Genomic DNA, 23,996 nt, shown 5'->3' with positions numbered 1-23,996 from the left:
TCTTCTCTGTCATGTTCTGTGCCATCTGTTCTTCTCTGCTATCCGTTCTTCCCTGTCATGTTCTGCGCCATCTGTTCTTCTCTGATATCCGTTCTTCCCTGTCATCTTCCATGCCATCTGTTCTTCTCTGCTATCCGTTCTTCTCTGTCATGTTCTGTGCCATCTGTTCTTCTCTGCTATCCGTTCTTCCCTGTCATCTTTCTGTGCCATCTGTTCTTCTCTGCTGTCTGTTCTTCCCTGTCATCTTCTGTGCCATCTGTTCTTCTCTGCTATCCGTTCTTCCATGTCATCTTTCTGTGCCATCTGTTCTTCTCTGCTATCCGTTCTTCTCTGTCATTTTCCGTGCCATCTGTTCTTCTCTGCTATCCGTTCTTCCCTGTCATGTTCTGTGCCATATGTTCTTCTCTGCTGTCAGTTCTTCCCTGTCATCTTCTGTGCCATCTGTTCTTCTCTGCTGTCTGTTCTTCCCCTGTCATCTTCTGTGCCATCTGTTCTTCTCTGCTGTCAGTTCTTCCCTGTCATCTTCTGTGCCATCTGTTCTTCTCTGCTATCCGTTCTTCCTTGTCATCTTTCTGTGCCATCTGTTCTTCTCTGATATCCGTTCTTCCCTGTCATCTTCTGTGCCATCTGTTCTTCTCTGCTGTCAGTTCTTCTCTGTCATGTTCTGTGCCATCTGTTCTTCTCTGCTGTCTGTTCTTCCTTGTCATCTTTCTGTGCCATCTGTTCTTCTCTGCTGTCTGTTCTTCCCTGTCATCTTCTGTGCCATCTTCTGTTCTCTGCTGTCCTCCTTCTCTGCTGTCCTCCTCTGCTGTCATTTCTTCTTGAGATTTTATACTCTGCTGCCAGTCGTTCTCTGTCAGTTTTATTATTCGCTTTCTATCCTTCTCTGCTTGGCAAATCAATATGGTCTTTGATAATGCCTTCCAGAAATACCTGGAATCAACCACTAAATGTGGGGGTTGCAACCCATTGGAGGTAGGGCGTCACTTGCAGAGGGCTATAATGAAGGCCAGGGGCAGGGAACATGCACGGCTGTGCCACTTCACCACCACCAGCGCCCACCCAAATACACATATAAACACATTTCCACCCCAAACACACACACAATCAATCATACATATCTTAGCTCCCACAACACACATGCAGAGCAATCTGTGCACTTGAGCTTGCATGATACGTACATCATATGTAAACATATAACAATAGATGCAAAAGTGTCATATATAAAAACTAATCCCCCAAAAGCATTTTTGTTGGAAAAGGCTTTTTTTGAAAGGGGATCCAAATTTACTGTAAACGTGGCACCATCGCTTGCCTGCAGACAACCAGCTTCACAATGCATATTGTTAGGGCGCAAATAGTTTAGATTCAATTTCCATAAGTTGCTGCAGCCATTGCTAGCCATAGACACAATGGATATTCATAAACTAGTCCCCTATAACACACAGAGCGTAACAGAGCGCTAGATCTATGTGTGTTGCTATGCTGCCTCCTGAAACTCGGCAGCAGTTCATGCAACTAACTTCACAACACGAAAAGTATTTAAAAAACGGGCAGGATTTCTTAAATGTTTCAAAAGTGTACACAAATAAATAATAACAAGGATGCAACATGGGCGATCGAATTACTTACCCCAATACACCCAAAGCAGCGCGAAGTTCTCGCTCTGCTTCTTCCACCATGGATGCTTGTGATGCCATGCTTGTTTCAAGATGCACCGGTGACGGCTGAAATTCAGCCCTAGGCCCTATCGCTCGCTTGCCTGCTTTGCAACCCTGTGGGTCTGACAGGCCCACGCTGGGATTATTAAGGGGTAAACCGCCCATTGCTTCTTTGGCGGTATGTGAGTCTGAGAGGCCCACCTTGAAACGAATCTTCGAGTCAGAAGCTCAGTGCGGCGAAGGTTAATGTATAGATTCACAGACACACAACAATCAATATGAAATAGAAGCAGATTCCATTGTCTCATATACAGTCGATTCAAGAAACATTTAATAACAGAATAATCGATCTGATTTTACAATAATCATATCATGATACTAAAACGAGCAATACTGTAATGAGAGACAAAGGGAAAAACCCACTGTACTACTAAATCAAAATTTAAAGAAAAAAGACACAACATGCTGTATTTTACTTCCCATCAAAAGAGACAGAAACACAAACACACACCACAGAGTTGCAGAAATGGGGAATCTTTAATAATGGTTTCTGTGTATACATCACCATTAATTAACTCCATACACTCAAATCTTTTAACCATTGCTCATCAATCTGATTGCACAATGTAGCTTTGTGTTTAATTAGTTTGGTTAAAATTATTAACTATTGCACCGCCACAGGTGACTTTAGTTGACTAGACAGTGCACCACCATGGACGGCTTGTCAACATCGAGGGGTCACGTTAAAAAGACCATTTATCACAAAGCTTTACAGCTCCAGCCAGTTTCCTGCCAATAGAACAATGGCTAACCTGTGCCCCCTGGCTGAGTAAAGTGAACAAGTCCACTGTGTTGTTTTGACATTCATGAACCGAAGCCTGGTACTGAACATCGTTTCTAAAATAATTAACTTGGTGATGAAAGAGTTAAGCAGCCATACAGATCTCTCCAATTACATTGTCATTGGCATATGATTCTCCCTAACTCTTCCTGCGGATGGCAAAGGATGAAAGTTTGGTTCAATTCCGTCAGATTCTTGTTTCAAGTGAAAATGATGCATTTTTTTTTCTCATCAACAGTATCATGAAAGAGAGAGGATAAATATTACATAATGAGAAGACATACTTTCAAAGATGTTTTATCAATCCTTACACACATACATACATATGCATCCCATGTACATCTATATAAATTATATTCCATACAATTCAGCCTACAAGGCTCTGGAGTGCAAAAGACACACCCCTGATAAAAAAAAAATCCTAATTAGGGCGCAGATAAGATGCATTCAAGTGCATGAGGTGCACCTTCCACAAAGTGAAAGTCCTCCATATAGCTCTGCTAACACCAGACTTGATTTCTGATACGTGATGTCACCTTTGGAAAACTGGACTGGAATTAAAGGTTTTGTCTGCTTGTTGGCTCAGCCTTTTTACACCATACTTTTGCTTTAATATCTTCTTCTTTTTTTTCCCCCTTCTTTTTTCAAACACTGCTTTTACAATTCTGAAGCCTTCAGTCGAATGTATACTGTTGTAAAGGCCCAGTTACTTACTTATTCAATCAGAATCCTACCTCCTAGCCCTGCTTTCAGTCCTGTCCACCAGTCTGCTTTTGAAAAGTGATCACCTCACTTTTCTGATTTCTCTACTTTCTTACCATAAATTTATCCCCACCTCAGATACTGCTCTTTTTCAAGGCAAACTGCAATCACGTTCACTTGAAAACTGGTGTGATGTGTGATTTGGCTTTAATTCAATATTGCAGATAACATATATCATGTTGAATTGAAAAGTGGCAAGACTGAAGTGTTGCTGTTCAGCGCAATTGTGTGCGTTCATTATGATCAACAATGTAGTCAGATATTGTGTTTCTTGTGACAGATGGCACCAAGTGGCTGTCAGAATGTAATTTTCAGATAGATATGGCTCATATGGCCAGTATGACACAGGGGTCAGATTTGAGTTAAAAAGCAGTATCTTGTAGGCTGAAAAGTACTTCTTGGTGTTCACAGCTACAGTTTGTAGCCATACTGTGATAAATGCACACCTTGGTTTGTCAGAGGGTGCACGCTGGCTGAAAAGTACAGTCTCTCTCTCTCTATATATATATCAATCTATATATATTACATATATATATATATAGATAGATACACACACACACACACACACATATATATATATATATATACACAAAAAATCAGATCATAACAGGAATGTGATTTCACTTTTTCCCCCTAATTCTGTTGCTATGGGTATTTATGTAATCATACAATTTACTACTAATAAATATTACTGGTCTTCATTTAATTCTAACTGTTTACAGGAGAAAAGGGTATTTAAAGAGAACGAGAAGAATACAGGTAAAACCAAAGGTTTGTGAACTGAGGTATGGGTTGGTCTCCAAAACTGCCCATGAGTGTATCTCATTTACATGCCCACTGTTTAATTTTTACATTAAAGTATGAACTCGTATAATTTCTGGTTCTAGTCTAGATATAGTGTTAACTGATGCAAAAAACAATTATTAGGAAAAAAAAAGAAAAAAAATCCAACCACCTTTTCATCATGAAAAAATGTTGGACTTGATATGGGATATATATACATATTTAAAATATGGAGCAATAAAAAAAAAGAGGGGTAAACTATAAAAAAAAAATATTCTTGATTGTTTATTCTTAAGTCTATGGTTATAGAACCATTTTGTAACAATACATAATAAATGAAACCGATTACATGTTAACTGTGTGTTATATTTTGGGTAGACTTTGAATTCTGTGCTACTTAGTGATAGCAGCTCAAGTACAACATTCAGCAAAAAGCAGCAACTTTTTCAGATAGTTATCTTCTGATTGATAAGTATACCCAGGTGTATTTAATTTTCATTGCAAATAGTATCAGTTTTGTGTCAACAGAAGACTGTTTTTTGTTTTTTAGTGACCTATATCATTTAGAACAGTACCCAGTTTTGGAGAGTGACCCATATCATATAAAACCAAAATGTGATTCCAACCCTAAACAATACTGACAGGACATACTACTGATACTTACAACTTCAACCATTTTCTTCAAAGAAATGTGATCTCTGAATGACAAACAATAACAAACAAATTATTTCTGATGCTTTGGTGAATAACAAATCTGCTTTTAATTAACAATTATAAGTGAAAGCTCATAGGATATAATATAAACATAACCCACCATATCAACCCCTTTCCTGACTTATCTCCAAACCAACATAAGAATAAGTTCAATAATGTAGTAAATGCATCAAAAGCTGTGTGTGTGTGAGTGTGTGTGGAGATCAATGCAAAACCTGACACATATATATACTGGCACATCTACTAAAATAATAAGTGAAGGAAAGACACTAAAATGGCATACCCACCTGCCCTCTTGATACGAAATGCAGGCATCACCAGCCCAATGCACAAACCAATGTAACACACCAACTACACACCAGAAAGACAATGGCAACTCTCTGAGCATGACACAAAGCATATATTAGATCTGCCAATTTAAAAATCGCCAAACTGTTCAATGTATATATATATATCCCATTCTGTTCTGTATATATACCTGATAACAGTAACAGTACATTCACAATCCCCACAAAAACCCCAACACAAAGTAGTGACCATGACTGGATGACAAAGCCAGTGTGCTTGATACAAGCATGATTAGGCAGCTCCTTCACACAGCCAGTCTAAAGAACCTCATCCTGAGGTGGTTAAAGAACTGCAGCTAGCCTGACCAACAAATATTTCATACCCGACATCATAAGCTACCACTATGTTTTGATATGATTCATTCAAAGTCTGTTTAAAACTGTTCCAAAATTCATGCATCGAAATCAGCTGATGTGAGTGTGCGTTAACTCACTCTGGATGAATAGTTTTCTCCCTTGCTTTCCCCTGCAGGGTTTGGAAAAAAATCACAAAAATACAAAACACAAAGTAACTGAATGAAACTCCCTGTACTTGACCCACTGACCCCTCTTCTAATGTCGTGTGTATACCCACCCCCCTCCCTCTCTTCACAGCCCTCAGAAGCTGAGTCACTGTTAGTACCTTCTTGCTGGTAGCATTCTTCACTGCAGATACTTAATTCAACGTCTTCATCATCCTTGTCGATGTTGAAACCTTCCGTTTGAAACATTTCAATCACTTCAGCAGCAGTAAAAAGCCGCTGTCATGATCTAGTTTGCTCCAAACATTTCCACTTGTATCATCTGCGATGCCATTTTCAATATGTATGCAGATTAGCTTGTCATGTGGGGTACCAAGGTCAACAGCTGGCCAGCGAGTGAAAAGTCACGGAAACCTCATGAAGAAACTTTCGACCCTTGACACGTTCGCAATGCCTGGTGTAACTTCGATTTTTATGCTACCCCATGAGGAAAACATGGACAAATTTTTAATTGTCAAAACCGCTATAGCGTTCCGTCGTCCGGAATGCTACCTTACATCAGGAACGCTATAGCATTCCATCGTCCGGAGTTAGTTAACTCTATGAATGAGAATTCTTGATATCAATTTATATAAGCAAACCTGGTTGATACTAATATAAGCAAACTTTATCAAATGCAAAGTACAGGTGTCTGTTATTGTTCTGGATTAATGTTCACAAATAATCATGAACAGGAAATAATATGCCCCCGTCTTAAGTCTCATTCAAGGACAGAGTACAGCAGAGGATTGTCCTGCATCACCTCTGTGTGTCCAGGGACTTGGGTTTCCAGACGGGGGCTGTGGACCTGGGTAGTGGGGGGTTACCCAGAATGATGTCAGCCGCTTTTTCAGCCACCATGATGGTTGGCCCATTCAGGTTGCCACTCACAATGCTGGGCATGATGGAGGCATCCACCACACGAAGTCCTTCCACTCCCATCACCCGTGTCTGAGGGTCGACCACAGCCATGGGGTCATCAGTAGACCCCATTCTGCAGGTGCAGGAGGGGTGGTAAGCGCTGTCGGCCATATTTCTGTTGAATTCATCGATGTCTTTGTCTGAAGTGACAGACGGACCAGGAGCTATTTCATGACCACGGTAGGGGTCAAAGGCTTTCTGAGCAAAGACTTCTCGAGATAATTTGATGCTGTCTCTCATCTCCACTATGTCTTGCTCTGTGGATAAGTAGTTGGCCACGATCTTTGGGTGCTGGCGAGGGTCACGAGATCTAAGCTTGAGGAATCCGCGGCTGGTGGGGCGCATAGGACCCACATGGACCTGGTAGGCATGGCATGGTCCCATCACACGCCCGTGGTCGTTCACGGTTGATGGCAGGAAGTGGTACTGGATATCGGGGTGTGTCACGCCTGGTTGACTCCGGATGAAGCCGCCACTTTCCAGGTGAGCAGTGGCCCCATCCCCAGTGTGACTGACGAACCACTCCAGGCCAATGCGGATCATGTTGTGGGGGAACTTCCACTGTGCTGAGTACAGGGTTATGGGCTTAGTGCAGGCCTGCTGGACATACACCTCCAGGTGATCCTGAAGGTTCTCTCCCACACCTGGCACATCGGCAACAACAGGAATACCCAGGTCACGCAGGTCACGGGCATTGCCCACTCCAGACAGCATGAGCAGCTGAGGAGAGTTGATGGCCCCACCACTCAGAATGATCTCCCTGTTGGCGTGAACCTGCTGTGTCTGCCCACCACAGACATACTCCAAGCCAATGGCTCTCTTCCCATCAAACAGAATGCGTGTGGATAGAGCTTTGCTGATGACACTCAAGTTGGAACGATAGAGAACTGGCCGCAAGTAGGCAACAGATGAATTCCACCGCTTGCCTTCACAAATAGTCATATCCATCCATCCAAAGCCTTCCTGCTGGTATCCATTCATGTCTTCTGTGAAGGGATAGCCAGCCTGCAAGCCAGCCTCAATGAAGGCACGGTGCAGAGGGTGGTTGGTCTTGCCCCGAGAGACATGCAGAGGTCCACTGCTGCCCCTGTACTCATCCCCACCAAGCTCATGGGTCTGCGACTTTTGGAAGTAAGGGAGGCAATCGGTGTAAGCCCATCCTGTAGCCCCTTCTTTCTCCCACCGGTCATAGTCCAAGGCGTGACCCCGGATATAGACCATGGCATTAAGGGAGGAGCTTCCCCCCCAAACCCTCCCTCGTGGCCAGTACATCACACGGTTATTCATGCCAGGCTCTGGGTCAGTGTTGTAGTACCAGTTGTAATGGTCATCACACAGGTTGTACATCAGGGCTGCTGGCATGTGGATCTTCCATGTCTTGTCCTCAGGACCTGCCTCTATCAACAACACCTGCACACACACCAAATAGTGCTCTTTTCCTCACATAGTCTTCAGTGCTATGTAAGTGGGTGTGGTAATTTTTCTTCTTAACTTCTTTCTCTGCAGACTTCTTTCTAGAATTTTCAATAAGGAAATGGTACAATCAACATTCAATTAACAATGTACAATTATACAATACCAAAATAACCTGAGAAGCAGTAACAACAAAAACAATAAAAACAAAACCAGACTTGCCAACTGGAAAGTCTGTCTCAGAGAGTAAATGACAATACTTTGTCTGAATTTTTAAATATGCAAATACATCAAAAAACTACGTGAGGGGTGGGGGTGGGGGTGGGGCATGGGTGGGGTCTGTGAAAGCCCTTAGGGAGGTTCAAAGGTACCACTCCATTTGGGGAGTCTGGGGGGCAAAGGCTCCATGAAGCTGACCAAAACAAAACAAGAGAGGCAAGGCCTTCAAGACTCACTTGTGATACACCTAAAAAATAAAAAAAATCTAATCGTTAAAATGTGTTCTGTATTTGTTATCATAAAGCTTTGGGTTAAAAGAAAAAGAAAAAAACGAAAAAAAAAAAGTCCTGATGGCAGATTCGAACCCCGCATGTTCGGGTGAGAAGAAACTGCCTTACCCATTACAATATCGTGGCTCCTTAACTGACATTCAAAAATATAACATTTAAACATGCTTTTTTAAAGGGCGATAAATCGATTGCGGTATTCGCAGTGAGAACGCTGTTTAAATTGTATTATTCTGGGCATTCAAAAAATCTTTAAGGGCAATTAAAAATTCTTTTTAAATCCGCAGTAAAGGAGACCTGGCTAAAGCCCCAATCACACTGCAACATTTAGCCATTTTCTCTGGATCTAGATAGATGTACAAGTTTAGTTACACCCGGTTGACACAGTCGATTCAATTTCTCTTTTATGTTCATTCTAGTTTTATAGTTTTAAAGCTGGTATGAAAAAGGAGACAGAGCGAAAACCTGACAAGATGGCGTGGAGAGCCTTGGCCAAAGGAATGATTCAGCGCTTATAGCTGTTAGAGGCGTTTGATTGGCTAAGAGCGGGCCAGACTAAGAGGGGCGTCTTTTCACTGTTAGCCGCGCGAAATTTGGCCAAACAGAGCAAACCATAGGCCTAGTTTGCATCAGTTTGACATGGTACAGTATATGACACCAAATTGAGTATTTTGTTAAACAAATAACATGTAGATCAAAGTACAAGTACTTCTAAATGTCGTATGAAGTGAAAAGGACTTCATTTTGAGAAAAGTCAAGACTGGAAATTTTTACGTTCTATCAATTCAAGGGTATTAACTCTCATGGTTTATTATTTTTAACTGTCAATTCTGACTGATTTTGTGGATATTTTTATGGCAGTTTGGGGCATAATCCAGTAAGTGATGAGGCGTTCACAAATCTTTCTCTGAATAAATATTCAACAGTCTCCTTCTCCAACTTTCCATCACATGTTATCGTGTATTGTCAATTGAATATAGGATTGAACGGGCAGGTCAACAACTTGAAATAACATGGCGTCGTTCGGTTCGCAAAGAATATGAGCACGCGCTTTAAATATGTATAAATATGTGTACGCAATTGATTTTTGCCCATGACCTTCAGGGCTCAGTCAATAGATCTATGAAGTCCACTCGTATTGATTTTAGTATTTTCCGAAAAAGACCACTTGGGCAAATGAACATAGTGAAAGCCCTGTACACTGAGAGTAAAACACACAAGCTTTTTATGTACTGAGTATAATTTCAAAATGTAATGTTTAAGAAGGGAAAGATCAGTTTAAAGCAAATTAAGCCCCCTAGCATTAATTACAGATTAATTTCCTTTTTTTTTTACTATCTGCATCAAAGACATGCAAAATAAATATAACTTCCATGCTTAGCAAAAGAAGTTCCTGTTTGAACAAAAAATTATAAAAATGATTGCTCTTGTTGTTGTGTCAGAATATCAGATCAAAGTGCCAAGTTTAGAGAAAAAACCACACAACCCCCCCCCCCCCCCCAGTAAATTCAGTTTGCATATATGTGATTTGTCATAAATAACTGTATAGAATGGATCTAGATACTTTAGTGATGATGCCTTTCCAATTTTTTATTTATTTATTTTTTTTTTTTTTTTAGTAATTAACATACAGGACCTTCTGAGAAGACAAAGCAAAGAGACAGAGAGAAGTGTGTTTGTGTGTGTGTGTGTGTGGGGGGGGGGGGGGGGGGGGGGGAGAACAATCATTTTCATTCAATAAAAGCCATGGCCCTCATGAAGGGGATGCAGTGAACACAAACTGTCACATTATTCAGTACAATTTAACTACAAATTAAGCAATGCACACACATGAAAAGCACATTTTCCTACATATCAAACAGCAGATTTTGAATACCTTATACAGGTATATAGTAAACTGTATTGTTCATGACATAAGCAAAGAAAGATGAAACAGAGATGGATGGATAATTTTTTTGTGGAATTAACTGATTCCTAAGGTCATTCAGTGTATGAGAGAGAGAGAGAGAGCGAGAGAGAGAGAGAGTCAAAGTCAAAGTCAAAAAATGTTTAGTCAGGCCTCTGGCCCATAACAACAGGAGTCACAGCAAAATGTAGCATGCAACATGTGTGTGAGAGAGAGAGAGAGAGAGAGAGAGAGAGAGAGAGAGAGATGGTCAGACCTAAGAAGTATGTGTGTGAGATGGTGAGATGGACATGTGTGTATCACTGTATAGGATATGCACGCATACGGTGCCAGTGTGAGGGTAGCGATAGGGATAAAGAGACAGATGGATGGAGAGGGAATACAGGCCACTGATCAAAACAGATTTCTAATATTGACATCTACTGCTTTCCATTCCTTAACTCAATGACAACGTACATGCACGCACACACACATGCGCACACACATACAAAGGGTGGAAAACTTGAAGAGAGACGTCACGCAACTTTGGTACTTCTGCTGTAGATCCCAATTATAAATAACATTACTACATCACTGACTGATGTAATTTCAGAAGGAAAAAAACAAAACAAAATAACAACAACAAAACATTTGACTCAAATATTGCATTTTTGGGGGTAAAAAGTGATGAATGGCCCCAGGAGCTAGACATGAGTTAGCAAGAACATTCCAGCCTCAACTGTTCTCACTAACACAATGGTTGGCCCTGGTCACCCAGCACCATACAGAGGTCATACAAATTCTTCACCACTGCTAAAGTCATTCCTTTGAGGTAGTGTTTACACTAACCATCCCACCAAGTTTATAGCACACAGAATGGATATTTTCACTGCCATTACGTTCTTCTAGCAAAGTCTTGTGTCAAGATTTTTGTTTGTGTGTGTGACTGCTGAATAACAGCTTTCCATTAGTTGCAATATGAAAAAGGGATACAGTGTTCAGTCTAAACAGGTCAACGCGAAATATGTACAAATGTGCATGCATTACCCTTTTAAAATTGACACATATTTACACACAGGCACACACAGAGATACATTCGCTTACAGTTTGTCAAACATGTTCATGTGCGAACATGTGTTATTCATTATCTGTCACATGCACACACACAGTTTACTTTTACTGTATTTGTTCAATTCATACATACCTCCTCATAAATAACAGTATAACAACACATGCTAAAAATCTCTCATACCACACAGGCATGCAAAGTGCACATGCAATGAAATATTTACTAATTACAGCTTACACATACAAAGATGTACAATATTTTCACTCATATGGTGTCAGAGGCAAATAAAGTATCACCCCAAACAGAAAGTTAGGTTCCAGAGAAATGCACCTTTAAAACACACCAAAATCAGCACTAAACACCTCTCTCCATAGAGGAACGACAAGCAGCACAGCAGCTGCCAGACTGACCAAGACAAGTGTGGCAAGTGGGCAGGGGAAATGGAAGGTGGGGGGGAAGGGGCTGGTCAGTTTACAGACCATCCCACGCTAGCAGCAGAGTCTGATTTTCACAGGCCGTGCCCCTTAAGTCTGCTGCAGTTATTCTAACTGTCAACTCGATCCCATCAACCTCAAACCAAGGACTAAAAGTGTAAAGGTATTATGAAATCTTTATTTATTATCATCATTATTCTAATTATCATTTTACTTATTTCTTTGTTATATCTTGACTTGCCTTAACATTTTTGGTTTGTGATTAATTCCTCATACCCATAAATAATGCACAATTTGTAAATAACAATACATTTTGATAACAAGAATGTTCATATTTTGACGCTTATCCAGTCGGACTTCATCAGCTGGATATACAAATAACTAGGAGAATGACACCTTACATTTTGTCTAACACAGGAGCATACATTCACTGACACTCTTTCTTCCTTCTTTATGTATCACATTTTTCTTTTAACCTCTTGACTGCGCTGTTGACGTACGGCGTACGTCATGAATGTCGCTCACCAATGCTGTATTGATGTGCGCCGTACGTCATGTTACAACGTTCTATGTTTCGAGTCCCGCATTACAGAAAATGCTGTCTGCTAACCATTAAATTAGCTCCCCTGAGAGCTCTTTATCTCCTGAGTTCCTTAAGCTAAAATTATTCATCGGATTGTCATATTTATGGCAAAAGTTTTGCAAGTTTGTACGAAGCTCAAGTTGTGTTTGCAAAGCCATGGCTGAACGCAGACAACCCCCAACACTTGCACTAATATTGAAAGAAATCTTTCGCGATGCAAACAGTAGAGATGAAGATTGTGGACTGAATGAGATAGAACTGCGTGAAGTTGATGCTGAAGACGCTGATTTTGACATGGAGAGGTGTGGGAGGTGGAATTGCATGACGAAACTGAAGACAGACAAGTTCAGCTGATTCAAGATGCAGGTGGGTGTTTACGAGGTTTGTCAGTTTATTATTTGCTTTCTGTTTGTTGTAACAGTGAATATGACTGCATTGTGTGTGTTTTGAATGTGTTAGCTGTGGTAAGTAGCTTCGTCAGTCACTGATCAGTGTCTCTGTGTGTGTGAGAGAGAGAGAAAGTCAAGGAGGAGGAGGAGGAGGAGGAGGAGGAGGAGGAGGAGGAGGTGGTGGTGGTGTGTGTGTGTGTGTGAGGGGCCGGGGAGAGGGTGTGTGTGTGTGTTGGGGGGAGGGGTGGGGGGGGGGTGAGGAGATGTTTACTAAACTGAAATCAGATAATGATATACAGAATTGTATGCCTAAATTACTTTGTAAATGCAACACTTGTAGAAGTGTGTGTGTGTGTGTGTGTGTGTGTGTGTGTGTGTGTGTGTGTGTGTGTGTGTGTGTGTGTTATTTTGCTTTGTATGAGAAAGAGAGAATGAAGGAGGTGTGGCATACCATGAACCAGTTTCAGTGTGTGTGTGTTGGGGGGTGGGAAGGTGGGGGGGGGGGTAAGTGTGTGTGTATTTCAGCTCCTGAAAAAAAAGAAAGAAATAAAATGGTACCATTTCATAACCTTTTTATATGTAAAAAACAACAACAACAACAAACTTAGTCTTTTATGCAATGTGTTTCAGGTATGCAGCATGGTGATGAACATGATGTTCATCCTGGACCATCTGGAGTTGACAACTTGCCACAACCTGCAGCTGAAGACCAGCAGCAGCAAGACCAAAGAGCAGTAAATAAGCCTCCAGCAGTTCTGGATTACAACAAAAACATGGGTGCCATGGACCATCATGACCAACAACTGCAGCACTACGATGCCACAAGGAAAACCCTGAAGTGGTACAAATATCTGTGTGTACATTTTCTACAAATTGCCATGCTGAATGCACACATCCTCAACAAAAAAGCAGGCAACAGCAGTACACTCCTGGACTTCCAGAAGGATGTAATTAGTGCCACGATTTTTGGTGACCAAGACCCAGACACTGCTACAGATGACCACGCTGTTCGTCTGTGTGGATGACACTTCACTGATGTCATCCCACCTACAAAGGCCCGGCTACAAAGGAGGTGCAGAGTCTGCTGGAAGAAAGGGCAAAGAAAGGATGTGAGGTTCTACTGCCCAGACTGCCCCAGCAAACCAGCACTGTGTCTTGAAGACTATTTCCGCAAGTACCACACACAGCGATTTTACTGGCGATAGATGCTGGGTGAGTACACCCTTTTTCATTGTTTGTGTGGACTGTGTTGGAGACTTATGGACCTGGACACTGTTCTACAGCCTTTGACAGTGTGTGTGGTTGATCACAACAGTCACAAGAAAGACTGGTTGATAAACTGGTTGATGTTGTAGCACCTACATGGAATGACAGTCCCAAATTTTTTTTATTGCATTTTATGGAATTTTTGTGTCAGATTGGCTCATTATTTGAACATATAATATTAAAAACAAAATCTTGGTTCATTTTCCTTTCATTTGATATATACTTTTATGCACTTATCTTCAGTACTTTTTGAAATATAAGCAAATTAAAATCATTGGCGTGTCTTTCTTGTTTTTCTGAAAATTTTCTCAGCATAGGCTATAGCAAAACGTGCTAGCAGTGAAGGGGTTAATTGGGAGCAATGCAGGGCAAAAGCAAGCAAACTTATAATAAAATCACCACCACAATCTTCAGTGATATCCTTGGAAAACCTAACACCTTACTGTTAGGATCTTAAATGGGTGATAAGTGAATAAAGAAAACTAATCAGAGCATTACATCCCTCAGTGTTAGGGCAGGAAAGGTTCATACCTTGGTGCTGGGGTCCTGGGACAGGCGATTGGCCAGCACACAGCCAGCTGACCCCGCCCCCACCACAATGTAGTCAAAGGAAGCAATGTCAGGATCCACTCTGATGCTTGACATCTCAGTCATGTGGCACTGACCACTGGTGCTGACAGTGGAATAGCTTCTGCAAGGCAGGTCAGTAGAAAAATTCTTCACTTTTGTGGCAGCTTCTTCTCCACTGAGTCTGGCTCTGCTGGAATTAGACCCCCCCGTTTCTGAATCGGAGTCTGAGCACGGATCAGCAAAGATTAGGTTGTACACCTGTGGAGAGAAAACAGATATTTAAAATAAATAATTGAAGGAAAACTTTCTGAATTCAGTCTCTGCATGGACAGTCTATAAATGAATAAAGTTTCCAATTCTCTTTCATCACAAAAACTTTCAGTATGCAGTCTTGGATAAGGCATTGATTTGTATCCTCATGTATCCAAAGATATTAACAAGATGTCTCCAAGGAATAAACATGTTTCATGTCTCTTGCCACCAAGTCAGGTAGAGGAGATAAACAATGTTGTCATTACCAAATGCTGCTTCTCCAAATCATCTAAAGTAAATAAAGCACTCTCTGTGGTCTGAATCAACTGGTAAAGCTTCCAAATGATTACTGAAGGTGTGCGTTGGACTATACAAAAAAAAAAAAAGCCATTAAAAAAAAGGAAGAAAAATCCATACACCGGGCATATTCTGAAAACAAATAAAACATGTCAACATATCAGTCTGAAGTAATGAACATGAGAGGCAGAGAAAGGCCCCACCTGGCTGACAGAGGGCACAATGTGGTCAGCCTGCACTAGTTCCTTGTAGGAGCCCACTCCAGTGAGGACACCCACTGTCAGCCCCACACCGGCATCCAGACCCATGCTGATGTCGGCCATTGTATCCCCAACCACCACCGTCTTTTCCGGCGCCACACTCAGTTCCTCACAGATCAGGCGCACGATACCCCCAGTCTTTCCATGCAGGAGGCTGTTGGGGTCATCACCACACACTATCAAGTCATGTATCTTATCAAGACCCAGCTTACTCGCATCGTGGACAGTCACACCACGACTGGCAGTGGTATTGATGGCGATTTTCACTCCTGAAGATCTCATTTTCTTGACCATCTGAGCAAGAAAAGAAAGAGCAAATAGAGGGTTACACTGTTCATTTATCACAAATGATGCGCATTTTCATTTAGCATCGGCACACAATCAATACATGGTCACACTGTATGTGGGTGTTGGCTGATCACTTAACATCTTTCACCTTGTGCCTGTTTGCAGCACAATGTCACTCTGTATGTCTGTTCTTTAATACCTTTTCTGTGTGTTTGCTCTTTTGTTTGAATGTCTGTCTATACAACTGAGATTTCAGATGAAAATCCAATACCCCCCCAACCCAGACTTGCCACATTTTGTGTGTGTGTGCGCGCGCGCGCGTGTGTGCGAGCGTGTGTGTGCATGCGTGTGCAAATGTAAGTGTATGCAAGTGTGTGTATGCGTGTGCAAATGTAAGTGTATGCAAGTGTGTGTGTGTGTGTGTGTGTGTGTGTGTGTGTGTGTGTGTGCATGTACACATGTGTATGTGTGAGTATGAATGCATTCAAAGAGGGTGGAAAATGATCTCTATTTGCTTGTCTTTAATGACAAGTGGTAACGGGTCAGACTCGGTCTTCCTAAAATCCAGAATGAATTCTTTTGTTTTTGATACACTGAGTTATGAGTTGTTTTGATCACACCAGCTGTCAAGTTCTTGTACTTCTTCCACGTATTTTGACTCATCACTGTTCATAATCAGTCCTTCCAGAGTAGTATCAATGGCAAACTTAACCATGGTGTTACATTCATTATGGGTTGCACAGCTGTGTGTAAATAGTGAGTACAACAGTGGGGACAGAACCCAAATCAAATTAAGTTGTTTATAGCCCAGCCTACCACTAAGGCCATATCAAGGCTGACACCATGTTAAAACCATATCCATGTCAGATAAGTATAAAAACCTAGTAAGATGACCAAAAAAATGTCATCCACGTATCTGTTAAAAATCTTACATGTAAATAAAATCTCAAATCTTGTTTAAAATCCTCGTTTCTTTTAAAAATTCAACAACTGCCCAAGGTGGGACATTACAAAACAAAACTATCAGAGAATCAGCAGTATAATAATATTTCACTCTTATGTCATACAAGTCCCAGCAGTCAATCAAAAGGTGTTTCACTGTCAGTGGTGCATAACACGGAATGCACCAAGGAGCCTCTTCCCTTTTCAACAAGTGAGAATGCATGAGGTGTCTGCAGGATCAGCACTCTGAAAAACCATCTCTTCTTGTGAATGGTTACGGATAGAGGCAGAAAAAAGGTACCAGTTAGCTTTGTGGTATTGAAGGCGTTCCAGTAAAATGTCACACTGTGGAGCTGTAACTGAAAGAATAACTGGAAAGTGGTCACTTCCAAAATCGTCATGCACTCTCCACTTGTAGTCTAAGACTAATGACGGATCACACACAGACAAATCTAAGCATGAAAGCTTCCCTGTGGCAGAGTGAAATTAAATTGTGAGATTTATTGTTTAAACAGCACAATTTGAGATCTTGGAAGATACTTTCGAGCAGAAGACCTCTAGTGAAAGTGTCATCACTACCCCAAAGTGGGGAATGTCCATTCAAATCACCCAACAACAAAAAAGGTCATGGGAGCTGCTCGATGAGACCAACCAAGTCTCGTTCTGTAATAAGTGCAGATGGAGATAAATAAATTGAGCAAATCATCATAGTTTTGTGTAATGAAACCGTTGCGCAACCTCCTGTCAAGATGTGTTTAGAGACAAGGGACTATATAACACAGAATTGTGAAGGAGCAAAGCAACTCCTCCTTAACACCTTCTTGTTTTGGCTGGGCAGGTTTCAAAAGCACATTGTAACCACATATTTTAATAGGCTTATTATCTCTTTGCAGGGTTTCCCGCAAAACCAGCAAAGCCGGAATCAATTTTTTTAAACTAAAAAACAAAATTTTTTAACTAAAAGATGAAGATGTTTTAAACTGCTCTGGATACCTCCTACATTCCACTGTACTAACTTCATACTGGCCATCATGTTTTAATTTCAGGGAAGACTCTCCATTTCTGAATCTTCCCCACCTGTGTCCAATGGAGAATATTTGTTTTGGAGGTTTGGTTCTGCTTTCTTTTGTCTCTCTCCTTGCTTACATTTTGGTGCAGGATGATGGCTTTTCTGACTGACAGAATGTTGCTTTTTGTTCATCTCTACTGTAACTACCTTTCTGTCTGCTCTGGCACAGCTTTCCGAAGGTCAAGGTGGTAGGGGAGGTTTAGTTAGCAGAGCAACAACCTGTTGTGGGGCGACTTTTACACCTGCACACGAGGCAGAACTTGAAACCTGTGAAACAGGCCTGGAGTTGGTGGGTTTTGTGCCTCCGCCAGAGGAGTTTCCATTTTTCCTCAATGATTCTTTCTCAGATGCTGAAGCAGAGTGAGTTAATGGATTAAACCTCTGTTTGACATCTGACAGACACCACTGATACCTGTTTCACTGCTGCTGCATATGACATGCCTTTGACAAACTGTATCGCCAATCAGTTTTCTTGCATCAAAAAAGGATATCTTCTTCTCTACCTTCACTCTCTGTATTTCTCTTTCCATGATCCACTTGGGACATTCTCTGGAAGCTGATGGTGGTCATCTCCGCAATTGGCACAGAGGGCAGGATCCTGACAAGCACCTTCATGCAGCGCCTTGGAACAGGTACCACATCTTTCCTCAACAGAGTATCTGTCCCTTGGGTGACCAAACCTGACACTTGAAACAGCGCAGAGGAGAAGGAACAAACAGCGACACCTTAATGTTCAAATATCTGATCTTGATGACTTACGGCAACGTGGTTGTACAGAAGGTGAAAAAAAAAGGGTATCTGTCGGTACATGATCTGACCCCTTACTCACAGTCACTCTGTGGACCTCCGTGACTCCCTGTGCAGACAACTCATTTTTTTAAATTTCTGCCTCAGAAACTCCCTGCAGATCTCTGCATTTGATGACGCCTTTTGATGACGCTGAGTGAGTGATTTGTGAGGTGTGACCTTAATCGGACAGGTAACCAGTGATGTTGATTTTAAAAGCAGCTGTTTTTTGTTGTTGTTTTTTTTTGTAGCGCACTCCACCAGCAAACTGCCATCTCTTAATTTCTTCACTGACCTGGGTTCTCCAGCCATCCCTTTTAAACCTTTTGCCACAGCAAAGGGGCTAAGCTTCGACAATGGTTTCTCAGGATCAGTCCCCTGAATTACTAACCATGCAGCCGCAAATCCACTTTGATTTCTGACGTCCATGTCCGTGTCCAAATCAGCTGAGTCTGAGACTAAGTGTATCCTTCTGATCCGAACTGAAGGCTCCGATGTTGAAGGAGATAATGTTGATTCGTCGGACAGTGATTTTGAACCATAACCCGATGAACTAGAATTAGATTCGGCCGCTGAAGAAGGTGTTTACATTGGAGAGGAAAGCGAGTCCTGACCATGTGCCAGCTGACCGACGCTGACAACGAAATCACTGAGGAAACGGACAACTTTGCTGGTGTTTTTACCAGTGATTGGACTGAAAATGGTGAGTGTGTATGTATTATATATATATATATATATATATATATATATATATATGTGTGTGTGTGTGTGTGTGTGTGTGTGTGTGTGTGTGAAAGAAAACAATGTCACATGCTGAGGTGTACAACTGTGTGTGTGTGTGTGTGTGTGTGTGTGTGTGATTGCATGCATGTTTACTCATTTACTGTTTTACAATGACATGGAGTTTATTTGTAGAACAAGGTGCTATAGAAATGACAGTAATAGTTCTAATACTGATGATACTGTCATTATTGTTTGTAATATTGTAAAAAAAAAAAAAGAAATCTAAGGTGGTTTTCTTTGACTACATGTAAAAAAACTTACCACATTATGCTTCCATTCACATAAATATTTAGAATAAACAAGGGAATAAGCAAACAACTAATTTAAACATCAATAAGAAGAAAGAGTTAGACCTGAATGATCATTTGTGTGTGTGTATGGTTGCAGGTCATGTTGCTGTGCTGAAGTGGCAGGACAAAAAGCCAGTTCATGTGCTGACAACAGTCATGCTGCCAACTACCATGGTCAGTGTGACAACATGACACCGTCCTGAAAGACAGAAGCCAGCTGCAGTACAAGACTACATCACCAACATGGCTGGAGTGGATATGAGTGACCAGCTACTGTAAGTGCAAGGTCTGTGAAGACCTGTTCAAGCGCCACAACACACCAAGACACCAAACTGCCAACTGGTGTCCAAAATGTGGAGTTCCACTGTGTGTGAAGCTGTGCCCAGGACTCAACATCACCTGCCATGAGCTTTTTCACTCCAGATAAGACTATTGTCAGTGATAATACATCAGGTTTTTGTGTACAGTGAACTCTTTTTTTAATGTGGAGACAATATTTTTGTGTGTGTGAGTGAATTTCAACTTTCTCCACCATCTGTTCATACTTCATTGCATGTACTAGGTCTTCAGTTCCTCAAATAGTGTTAGGATGTGATGTGGAACATTTGAAAGCTGTTCAAGGACACTTGGTATACCTTTCTGATGGGTGCAAAAATACTACAAAATATACAAAAAATGGATGCCATGATGAACAACAAAATGGTGAGTAAATAATTTAATTTTTTGCACAAATATGGAACAACATTAACTGAATGCACATACTAAATTTCCATTGTCTGGGTGTTTATTTGTTGTTGTTTTTTGAGAATTTTTTTCCCATCCTATACAAACCCTGGGTTTTCTGGGATTCGCAAGGGCAAAAACTCTTGGCATGGAGTGAGTTAACTCAGTACTGCCAGTTAGCTCCCCTGACTTTCCCCACAGACGACCCATTTGTTATAGGTAAGAAATAAAATCGCCAAAAAACAAATGTTAGAATTTATGAACTGAAAACTTCCAAACTGATCAGTAACATAACAAGGTAGTTGGGGACAAAATATAAAACTTCCTCCCTTCTTATGCTATCATACAGTGAGATGATGAAAGTATCCATATTTTTTTGTTCAAAATTTGCACACACACTGATGACTTGTAAATGAATCCAGGAAAGCACAAGGAGTTTCATTAAATTCAGAACGTTATACAGCCATGACAGGCCCTCTTCATCTAATTCTGTTGTCTGCCTTGTGACTTGAGATGAAACAGGGTCAGATGCCATAGCTGACACGCACTGTTCACGTGAACCAGTCACATCGACAATACCTCTCCTACTTACGAGCACAGCAACACACACTGCATTTATTGGTCGCAGTGGAGAGTGGAAAGGTCAGTTAAGATATTCTTAGCTCAAAACGTCATTATGGAAATTAGGTGCCACTCCAAAAATTCAAAACTATCTAAGGCCCCGATCGGGGCCCTTCATTCTAATTGGTTGTGAACACTACGTCCCAATCATGGTCTTTCGTCCCGAGTGAGTTAAAGCAGTGTGGCACCACACATGACTGAAGAGACATGTTAAAAATTTCAGTGAAGACACTAGATAGTGGGACTGAACACTTCCTCAAAAGGCCTGGTGAGATGTTGTCAGGGCCAGCAGCTTTTCTCATTTTCAGATGATTGAAGTGTTGCTGACTTCATTTTCTTGAGATATAAAAGGGAGAGGGGAGGTTAAGTGGATGCAACCACATCAGCAGTAGACAATGGATAGTCAAATCTAGAGTAAAATGTGTTAAGTTTGTCAGGTAGAGTTCTGTCAGAGCTGTCAACTGTCTGGTGGTCATTTTGTAATCAGTAATGTTCTGCAGTCCAGTTCACACATTCCTAGAGTTGTTTGCAGAAAATCTTTTTCTAGTTTTTTTTCCAATATAAAAAATTTGCTTTCTTAATGAATTTTTCAACACGCCTTTTTGCCTGATTGTAGACTATTTTATCATTAGTTTCACAAAAAGCTCTCTCTTTTTCCTTCAGTTTTTGCTCAACAGCCCCATTACACCAAATTTTGTCATTTGCTAATATTTTGATATTTTCCTGTTGGTATGCACACTTTCACAGGATGCAATGCATTCACACACTGTGTCGGTATATTCGTTTAGGCCTTAAAAACACTCAAGTCTTGTACAATCAAAATCCTGCAAGGCCTCTAGGGCAGGGGCAGGACATTGTTTTACAGTTTTAACAACTGGTTTTTCAGGTTTTAGTTTTTGTTTGTATACTGACACCAGATACACCATGTTGTAATTTGATTGTCCCAAAGCAGCATGGTGGATTGTATGGCATGCTTCTTGATGGAGGTGTATAAGTGGTTGAGGGTTTTATCACGACGTGTTGGACAGCCCACTTGCTGGTACAGCTTCAGCATTTCTTTCTTGAGGCTGGATGTGTTGAAGTCACCAGCAATGCTAACAGTGGAGTTGGGCCAACTGTTCTCGCACTTTCTTATTTGGGTCTGCTAGCAGACCAAGTGCACTGGAGAGGATTGCTGTGGGGTGTGTCAGTGAAGAGATTTCATGTGAGAGGTAGAAGGGTCAGCACTGGTCAGGATAGTAAGAAATTCCATGTCAGGGAAGCAGGCACATGATAACACTTTAACATTGGAACACCAGCATATAACATGTGCTTATGCATATACGGCATCAGGATCACATTTCTGATAAAGACTGCCTGAGGAATAATAACCAGTACTTGCAAACCAAGCAACTCGTACAGAAAAGGCTGTGTGAGATGAAGAACACCTGGTGGGAGTGAAAGTCCGAAGAGCTTCAGTCCACTGCTGATGCTCATGACACGAAGACCTTCCATGATGGTCTCCAAACTGTGTATGGGCCAAGAGTCACAGGATCAACCCCTGTCCGAGCCTTGGACCAGACCACCCTCCTGACAGACAAGAAAGATATCCCTGCCTGCTGGGCAGAGCACTTCAGCACCCTCCTAAACAGGGACTCATCCGTATCTGAGGAGGTAAATGTAGCCCTCTCATAGCTACCAGACAATGACTCTGGGAGAGAGGGGAGGTCCCCCAGGATTTCAAGGATGCTTCAATTGTCCACATTTACAAACAGAAGGGAGACAAAACATCCTGCGATAACCACTATGTAATCTCTCCCCTCTGCATCACAGGCAAGATCTTTAACCACATCATACCGAACAGACTGGTTGACCATGTCTCCAACACAGCCATCCCTGAAGCACAGTGCAGCTTCCACTCAGGCAGGGGAACACGTGACATGGTGTCTGCCATATGCCAGATCCAAGAGAAGTGCCATGAGCAGAACAAGGAGCTCCACATAGTCTTTGTAGACCTGACTAAGGCCTTCGACGCCGTGAACCGCCGTGGTCTGTGGAAGATCCTCCTAAAGTTCAGCTGCCCAGAGAACCTAATCCAGCTGATTGCGTCATTCCACGATGGCATGCAGGCGAGAGTACAGGAAAATACTGACATGTCAGATCCGTTCCCTGTGGTAAATGGAGTGAAGCAGGGCTGTGTCCTGGCACTCACACTGTTCTCCATTCTCTTCTCTGCCATGCTGATTTACGCCTTCCAAGACTGTGACCAGGACATCTACATTCAGTTTCGCACAGATGGTCACCTTTTCAACTTGCGGCAACTCCACGCTAGGTCCAGGGTGTTTGAGGCAATGTTGAAAGAGTTCCTCTTCGCTGATGACTGTGCGCTTGCTGCACACACCCATGAGGATATGCAGTTCATTATGGACAGGTTCTCAACCTCCTGCAGGCACTTTGGACTCACCATCAGCCTCAGCAAGACCGAGTCCATGTATCAACCAGCTAGCTCACAGAACGCCAGTGCCTCCCTCCCACCTGCAATCAAGATTGATGACACAGAGATCAAGTCAGTCGACAAGTTTTGCTTCCTGGGCAGCACCCTATGCAGCAACGGAGCCCTTGATGCAGAAGTGATGCTGCACATTGCCAAGGCCAGCTCCGTCTTTGGCAGACTCAACAACAGGCTGTGGAACAACAAAGGCATCAGGCTCAGCACCAAAATCAAAACCTACAGAGCTGTTGTGTTGACCACCTTGTTGTACTGCTGTGAAACACAGACGACATATTGCCGTCACATCCAGCAACTTGAGCAGTTTCACCAGTGATACCTATGAAAGATCCTTGGCATAAAGTGGCAAGACAGGGTCTCCAACCTCCAAGTCCTAGAGAGGAGCGGCATGCCCAGCATTGAATGCCTACTGATCCAGTGCTGGCTACGCTGGACAGGACACGTTGTCCACATGACAGACAGCAGGATCCCGAAGATGATTTTGTATGGCCAGCTGAAGGAAGGCCACTGTGAACTTGGAAGACCCTGCAAGCACTTCAAGGACACCTTGAAG

General features: G+C 41.9%; 1 protein-coding gene across 2 annotated transcripts in view; it reads right to left on the bottom strand.

Annotated features, from left to right (window-relative positions):
* Nucleotides 1-2,145: 2,145 nt before the first annotated feature.
* Nucleotides 2,146-23,996, bottom strand: part of LOC143286051 (uncharacterized) — a 62,942-nt gene continuing 41,091 nt past the window's right edge. For both annotated transcript variants that reach the window (XM_076593587.1, XM_076593588.1), the window contains exons 8-10: nt 15,397-15,747; nt 14,606-14,902; nt 2,146-7,939 (exon numbers count right to left, since the gene is read on the bottom strand). In XM_076593587.1, coding sequence (XP_076449702.1) covers nt 6,368-7,939; nt 14,606-14,902; nt 15,397-15,747 — 2,220 coding nt within the window. In that variant the 3' untranslated portion in view covers nt 2,146-6,367. The remainder of the gene's footprint in view (nt 7,940-14,605; nt 14,903-15,396; nt 15,748-23,996) is intronic.

Source organism: Babylonia areolata, chromosome 9 (assembly GCF_041734735.1).
Source record: "Babylonia areolata isolate BAREFJ2019XMU chromosome 9, ASM4173473v1, whole genome shotgun sequence".
NCBI classification, from domain to species: domain Eukaryota; kingdom Metazoa; phylum Mollusca; class Gastropoda; order Neogastropoda; family Buccinidae; genus Babylonia; species Babylonia areolata.
The sequence above is the reverse complement of the archived record's forward strand: the minus strand, read 5'-3'. Positions and strand labels throughout refer to the sequence as shown.